Here is an 8,235-nt window from a genome sequence, read left to right on the forward strand (position 1 = left end):
ATCAAGCCCAGCATCCTGTTTCCAACAGTGGCCAATCCAGGCCATAAGAACCTGGCAAGTACCCAAAAACTAAGTCCATTCCATGTAACCATTGCTAATGGCAGTGGCTATTCTCTAAGTGAACTTAATAGCAGGTAATGGACTTCTCCTCCAAGAACTTATCCAATCCTTTTTTAAACACAGCTATACTAACTGCACTAACCACATTCACTGGCAACAAATTCCAGAGTTTAATTGTGCGTTGAGTAAAAAAGAACTTTCTCCGATTAGTTTTAAATGTGCCCCATGCTAACTTCATGGAGTGCCCCCTAGTCTTTCTGCTATCCGAAAGAGTAAATAACCGATTCACATCTACCCGATCTAGACCTCTCATGATTTTAAACACCTCTATCATATCCCCCCTCAGTCGTTTTACAATGGTTTGGATCTGGTGATTCCTTCATTAATAACATACAGCAATTTGATCAATTATAGGCCTATCTCTTCTCTTCCTATATTAGCGAAAGTGATTGAAGGTATTGTTCTTAAACAACTGACTGACTTTATGGACACTAATGAGATTTTGAGTCCGCATCAATTCGGCTTTCGTTGTGGTTTCAGTACAAAATTACTTCTTATTTCACTCGTTGACTCTCCTAAAAGGAACCTTGATAGAGGTGATCAGTTTTTGTTAGTGTCTCTTGATATTACTTCCGCATTTGATTCGATTGATCATCAGATTTTGTTGTCTCGTTTGCAGGAATGTGGTATATCTGGGACAGTTCTTACTTGGTTCAAAAGTTGTCAGATCGGTCTCAAACGGTCAGATTCAACTTTCAATCGTCATCTTCTCAGTCATTAAAAACTGAGGTCCCACAAGGCTCTGCCTTGTCAGCTATGTTATTTAACATTTATTTGGCCCCTATTACAAAATTGTTGTCCATCATTACTGATGGATTTAAAATCTATATGGACGACATTCAGTTTTACATTAAGGTACAACAGTCATGGGAAATCACTTCTGACACCTTGCACTTGTGCATAGATTCAATCAAGCGATGGCTAAAACAAAATATACCAACAAGACCAATATCGTATTGATCCATCGTCCTCATTGTACACCTTCCAACGATTCAATTCACATTGATGACATCTCATTCACCATTGATAAACCCATTAGGAGCTTATTTATTTTTATTTATTTATTTATTTTATATACCGACATTCGATCGAGATATCACATCGGTTTCCAGATAACTAAAGGAATAGGGTGGTAACAGCCCTATTTTACATTAGGAGTTTTACTTGCTTAGGAGTTTTACTTGCTTAGGAGTTTTACTTGCTATGGAGCTTAGGAGTTTTACTTGCTATGATTGTTTTTAAGTTGTTAACTTCAGATTCCTCTTACTGGCTAAATGCTCTTCTACGCATTTATAAACCATTAAGATGTTTACGTTCTTCTCAATTGAATCTTCTAGAAGTTCCTTCTGTTCAACACGCTCACTTATATAGTACTCGTGAGACCTCGTTTTCCATTGCTGCGCCAACACAATGGAATCTTATTCCATTTGAGCTCAGGTCTTTGGATGATGCAAAAAAGTTCAGACAGTTGTTGAAAGAGCACCTTCTCCATCGTGCATACAACATATTCTAGAGTGCTGCCAGCAGAATAAATACCTTTACAGATGTGAGGATTCTGTTATATATTTTGGGTGATTGACTATTTATTTTGTTTATATGAGATTGGTTATTTCTGTTTCTGTGAAATACATGTAATTTGTGTGGTATTGTATTTATTATTTTTATGTTTTCATTATGTATGTTAATGTTGTAAATCGCCTAGGCCTCTCTGTGGTAGGCGATCAATAAATTTTAATAAATGAAATGAAAAATGAAACAGCTACTATATTAACATCTTCGTTCCTTTCTTCTAACACAGTTGTCTGCCCTACTTTCATTTGGTAGTTGTATTTAATTAATCTCTGGAGCTCTTCCTCTTATCACTACACCAAGAGCCTGGTACCATTGGTGTTCCCACTGACACTAGAGAATGTACATTTTCTGCTTACGCTGATGATGTCTTATTATATGTTCATAATCCAGAGCTGGCTCTTACATTGATTAATGATTTTATTACATATTTTTCACAGATTTATGGCTATCTTTTGGGTCATTGCAAGACACTCCCTGGGTATCAGTTTCAATGGGTTTTGGAAGGACTGAATTATCTTAGAATATATTTTTATGGTGACATTGAGACCACAGTTAGTAAATATATGTATAGTGTACGTATGTACGTACATATGTACATTGCTCCGTATAGTGCATTAGGCTTATACTTTACAACAAAGCCTGGCTTGAATATCTGATCAGATAGATGTGGTCTATCGGCCACTCTGGCTGCAATTGGAAGAAGAACAGGTTTTACCAGTTCCCTCACACCATCTCCCTACCTAATCCATCATTCTATTCACAAGGCCACGCTCAGGCGTAGGCCGGGACCCCTGCTTTGGTTCTTAGCCTTTTTCCTAGGCAAGGCCCTGGCTTTGAACCTAGGCCTAGGCCTGATGGTGACTTTTTTTTTATTTCTCCTATTTTCAAAATATTTGCCATGTTTTCTGCAGTACAGTTATTTGAAATATTAAAATTACTTTCCAGGGTCATACTTTCACAGAATAGGGAGACCTGTTCGCTTGCTCGCTCGCTCTTATGCGTGGATTATCAGCCCGGGTATGAGCGCGGATGCAGCCGCTTAATACATAGGCCCTAACCGCGCTTAGGTATGCGCATTTTTTCACGACTGCGTAGATTTCTGTGCGCAAATAATTTGCATATTTTTTTTTTTTTACATCCCGTGGAAGCAGCAGCCTCAGCCACGCACTCATAACTAGCGCCTGTTTTGCCCAGGGCTGGTGCAAGGGTATTGGGCGCCCTAGGTGACCCTTGCGCTGTAGCACCCCCCCTGGTCGCACCCCCGTCCCCGGTCACGCCCCCCCTCCCCTATCTGTTTTGGCACCGACTGTGTGCTTCTCAGGACGCCGAGCCGTAGGGGGCGCAGAAGAGCAGCCACGTGGTGCCGCAAGCGAGGCCTATCCCGCTCGCGGCAAAGAGAAATAGAAACAGTCGGCGCTGAAACAGGTGGGGGGGAGGGCGCGACACTGGATAGGCCCCACTTGCGGCACCACATGACTGCTCTTCGGCGCCCCCTATGGCTCGGCGCCCTAGGTGACCGCCGAAGTTCGCCTAATGGACGCGCCGGTCCTGGTTTTGCCACAATTCTTATTACATCAGCCTCGTCTGGTTTGTGAAATATATATTCCCATTGAAATTCGAATAAAAACATTTGAACTGAAAAAAGAAAATGAAAGCAGTAAACACGCAGAAAAGAGAGAAAAAAAGGGTCTTATAACATCAGCTCAAGCCCCTAGTACAGAGGGTGGCTGCTGAAATGATCCGTGGTCTTCACTGTAGAGCATATGGGAATAGACTTAAAGATCTGAACAGGACACCCTGAAGGAAAGACGAGCTGGGGAGAACTGACAGAGACATTCAAATATCTCAAAGGTTTCCATGCAGAGGAGACGAGCCTCTTTCAACAGGAAGGGGCCATGGGATGAGGGTGAAAGGGGTAGACTCAAGAATAATCAATCATAGGAAATATTTCTTTACGGAGAGGATGGTGGATGCGAGGAACGGTCTCCCAGTGGGAGGAGGTGAAGGCAATAACTGAATCTGAATATAGGGGAGCTTGGGATAAATGCAGGGGATCTCTGAGGGAGTGATGGGAGGCGTAAGGGCTGGATGAATGAGATGGACAGGCAGACGATGGGACAGAAGGACTTGTTCTGCTGCCATGTTTCTATGTTTCTACATTGTAAGCTTGAAACAGAGAAGGAGGGAAAAACATTTTAACATTATCTTTTCTTAGGTTAGTTCAGCACACAAAGGAACCTTTCCTCTCCTCCACAAGTTTAGGAGTTGATGTTCCCAACACCTGAGAGGCATCAATGGTGTTTACTGGTTCCTTGTATATTCAGTAATCATTTCAAGAGCACTTTCAATATTTTCTCACCTCTATTCCTGTTTCATTCAGATAGAAAATGCAAAATAACCCCAAACATGACCACACTTTAATGGAAATAATGTAGTTATTTCATCTGAACCAAAAATGCTCAGAATCCATCATTACTCAAAGATGATCCCCACAAGATCTCACCACCTCTCTCCTCCCCCTCCATCATGTTTGAGTCTGACACTGTGACTCCAACATCACTCTAAGATTCAACAGCAAGAGGAAATGTGGAAAAAAGGATTTGCACTCACAAAGACGGGAGTAGCTGGCTTGTTACGGCGGTTACTACCCCAAACCAAATATCCAAATTACTACCTCCACCTTCCTCTATTCCTGATGCCTTTCAACTAGCTTGATCACTCCATTCTTATACTTCACTTTCAATGCATATCCAGCATAGTTCTCTGCTTCAACAGCAGGGGAAAAGAAAAACTGTTACTTCACACATCCAGCAGAGCTCTCTGCTTAAACGGCAGGGGAGAAGAAAAAAGGGTTCGCACTCACAAAGCGGGGAGTAGCTGGCTTGTTACGGCGGTTTCTACCCCAAACCAAATGTACCTGATACTTCACTCTCGACGCATATCCAGCATGGCTCTCTACTTCAACGGCATGGGAGAAAGACTGATACATCACGAATTTCCAGCATAGCTCTCTGCTTCAACGGCAGGGGAAAAGAAAAACTGATACTTCACGCATATCCAGCATAACTTCAACGGCAGGGGAGAAGAAAAAAGGATTCACACTCACAAAGCGGGGAGTAGCTGGCTTGTTACGGCGGTTACTACCCCAAACCAAATGTGCCTGATACTTCACTTTCGATGCATATCCAGCATAGCTCTCTGCTTCAACGGCAGGGGAGAAGAAAAAAACTGATACCTCACGCATATCCAGCATAGCTCCCTGCTTCAACGGCAGGGGAGAAGATAAACAACCAATAAGGGCTGTATAACATAATCTGGGTAAAAACAAATAAGCATGGGTGTAGCTTGCTTATTGCGGCGGTTACTACTCCTACTACCTCTAACTAATCAAGCTAGATATTTCACTTGGATGCAGCTCCTCCACCGCTCTCTACATTAATGGCGGGGGTGGAAGGGAATTAGAACCAAGAGCTAAGAGAAACAGATAAGTATGAGAGAAGAAATGAGGGAAGCTTGCTGGGCAGACTGGATGGGCCATTTGGTCTTCTTCTGCCGTCATTTCTATGTTTCTATGTTTCTATATGTTTCTATGCCTCCTATCTCCTTTCCTCTCCTGCAGTCCTCCCATCTCTATCACTAAAGGATGACACTTCTCTTCCACCTCATTCCACTCTCCTTCCCTCCTCACCCACCATCTCTATCACTACACGGTGACATCCCCCCCCCCCCCCCTCATTCCTTTATCCTCTCATCCACATCCTTCTCCTCCATTACTTCAGGGAGACATTTCTCTTCCACCTCATTCCACTCTCCTTCCCTCCTCACCCTCCATCTCTATCACTACCTGGTAACATCCCCCCCCCCCCCCCCCCCCACACACACACACATTCCTTTATCCTTTCCTCTCCCCTCATCCACATCCCTCTCCTCCATTACCTCAGGGAGACACTTCTCTGCCACCTCATTCCACTCTCAGCCATTCTGCTTTTTCGTTGTGTATTAATTTGTGTATGGTGCATAGTGTTTTGTGCTGTATTCTGTGCTCAGTGGGTACCCAGTGTAATTCAGCCAGGATTTCGGTAATGTGGTCTCTTTTTCTTTTACCCGTAAAAATTCTTGCTGCGGTATTTTGTAATATCTGTAATGGTCTTAGGGTTGTGTAAGGTAATCCTAGCAGTAGGGTGTTACAGTAACAGTGCTAGCAAATATTAAAGCTTGTAACACTGATCAAAAGTTAGTAGAAACTCGTGGTTACGTTTGCCTGACATGTAAAATTCTCTCTTATTGATTTTATAAATTGTAAAATTTGTTTAAAATCTCAATAAAGTATAAATAAAAAAAAACAAAAAAAAACTCATCCTTGGGAAAAAGGCACTGATGGAATAAATGTAACAGTCTTTTTACGCAGGTAAAATGCTTTTTATTCAAGTAAATTGCTTTAAAAGTTGTCCTCCCAGTTGGATGAGAGCACGCGTACCTCTCAGGACCTCCCATCTCTGTAACTTCTCCACTGTGTCCTTTAATTCCGATTCTGTTTGGTTCGGTGTCACTTGAGCATCATTCAGACATCTGTGATCTATAGATCAAGGACAGGAAAGGCAGTGACTTGCTACTGCAAATATATGAAAAAATGTTCAATATTAGTGCTGGGGGAGACAGAGAGACAGATACAGACAGACTGTCAGACAGCACACAGACAGGGGCCAATTCACAGAACGTCACACTGAAAAGTCTAACATAGAAGCTTTAATCTTTTTTAATGTGCACAGTAAAATTACTTTTAATGTGTAATTCACTAACATAAGAACACAAGAAATTGCCATATTGAGTCAGACCAAGGGTCCATCAAGCCCAGCATCCTGTTTCCAACAGTGGCCAATCCAGGCCATAAGAAACTGGCAAGTACCCAAACATTAGATAGATCACATGCTACTATTAATTGGTAACAGCAGTTTATGGATTTTTCTTCTAGGAACTTATTTAAACCTTTTTTAAACCCAGTTACACTAACTGCTATAACCACATCCTCTGGCAATGAATTCCAGAGCTTAACTATGTGTTGAGTGAAAAAATAATTTTCTTCAATTTGTTTTAAATGAGCTACTTGCTAACTTCATGGAGTTCCCCCTAGTCTTTCTATTATCCGAGAAAGTAATTAACCAATCTATATTAACTTTTTCAAGTCCTTTCATGATTTCGTACTCCTCTACCTTATCCCCCCTCAGTCGTCTCTTCTCCAAACTGAACAGCCTTAACCTCTTTAGTCTTTCCTCATAGGGGAGCTGTTCCATCCCCTTTATCATTTTGGTCGCCCTTCTCTGTACCTTCTCCATCGCAACTATATCTTTTTTGAGATGTGGCGACCAGAATTGTACACAGTATTCAAGGTGCGGTCTCACCATGGAGCGATACAGAGGCATTATGACATTTTCCGTTTTATTCACCATTCCTTTTCTAATAATTCCCAACATTCTGTTTGCTTTTTTGACTGCCGCAGCACACTGAACCAACGACTTCAATGTGTTATCCAATATGACACCTAGATCTCTTTCTTGGGTGGTAGCACCTAATATGGAACCCAACATTGTGTAATTATAGCATGGGTTATTTTTCCCTATGTGCATCACCTTGCACTTATCCACATTAAATTTCATCTGCCATTTGGATGCCCAATTTTCCAGTCTCACAAGGTCTTCCTGCAATTTATCACAATCTGTTTGTGATTTAACTACTCTGAACAATTTTGTGTCATTTGCAAATTTGATAACCTCACTCGTCGTATTCCTTTCCAGATCATTTATAAATATATTATAGTTTGATGTTTGATGACCCTGGTTTTATGACCAGGTTTTGTTTTATGTTTTTTGTTATGGTTTTTTAGGTTTTGTTATTGTTTTATGACCAGTTTGATGACCCTGGTTTAATGTAAGACATTCTCATGTCATGTTATTGTTGGAATGTAAACCGACGTGATTAGTAACTATGTTACTTGAATATCGGTATATAAAAATGCTAAATAAATAAATAAATATTAAAAACTAAGTACTGGTACTCCACTGTTTACCTCTTTCCACTGTGTTTCCTGTCTTTAAATAGAGATCAGCAGTGTGTGCTAAAAGGAGTGACAGAATTTATCTAGAATAATGCTAAACTGCATTTATGCTGTTGGAAAATTAACAACTGCATGTTAATACTTGTGCTCGCAATGCTGTTTACCATCTATATGCTGTTTTGTGCATGCTCAGGGCAGATTTTCTCCAAGCTCCTCCCCCTCTTTCCTATATATATCCTACCTAATAAACGAAGGATGACCGACGTGCCGCAAATGTGCAGTAGAGACCAGCTCTACCGCGCATGTGCGGGCGAGCGCGTCGGTCTGAGAAGAAAAAAAAGAAAAAAAATGGCGGCGTCCAGTGGCAGCGTCGGGAGGCAGCGGCGGCGGCGTTGAGTGGCAGCAGCGGCGGCGGTGGCGGGGTCCGGTGGTAGTGGCGGCGGGTGGCAGCGGTGGGGTCCGGTGGTAGCGGCGGGCGGCGTCGGGTGGCA

At 42.0% G+C, this 8,235-nt stretch overlaps 1 protein-coding gene across 1 annotated transcript in view; it reads right to left on the reverse strand.

Moving 5' to 3' along the window:
• Window positions 1-6,268, reverse strand: part of LOC115081290 (killer cell lectin-like receptor subfamily B member 1B allele C) — a gene marked incomplete at its 5' end in the record, with an annotated part of 33,159 nt that extends 26,891 nt beyond the window's left edge. The window contains 1 exon segment of the mRNA XM_029585783.1: window positions 6,170-6,268. Within this exon segment, the coding sequence (XP_029441643.1) occupies window positions 6,170-6,268 (99 nt within the window).
• Window positions 6,269-8,235: the final 1,967 nt, after the last annotated feature.

The sequence above is a fragment of the Rhinatrema bivittatum genome, unplaced genomic scaffold (genome assembly GCF_901001135.1).
Source record: "Rhinatrema bivittatum unplaced genomic scaffold, aRhiBiv1.1, whole genome shotgun sequence".
In the NCBI taxonomy this organism is placed as follows: domain Eukaryota; kingdom Metazoa; phylum Chordata; class Amphibia; order Gymnophiona; family Rhinatrematidae; genus Rhinatrema; species Rhinatrema bivittatum.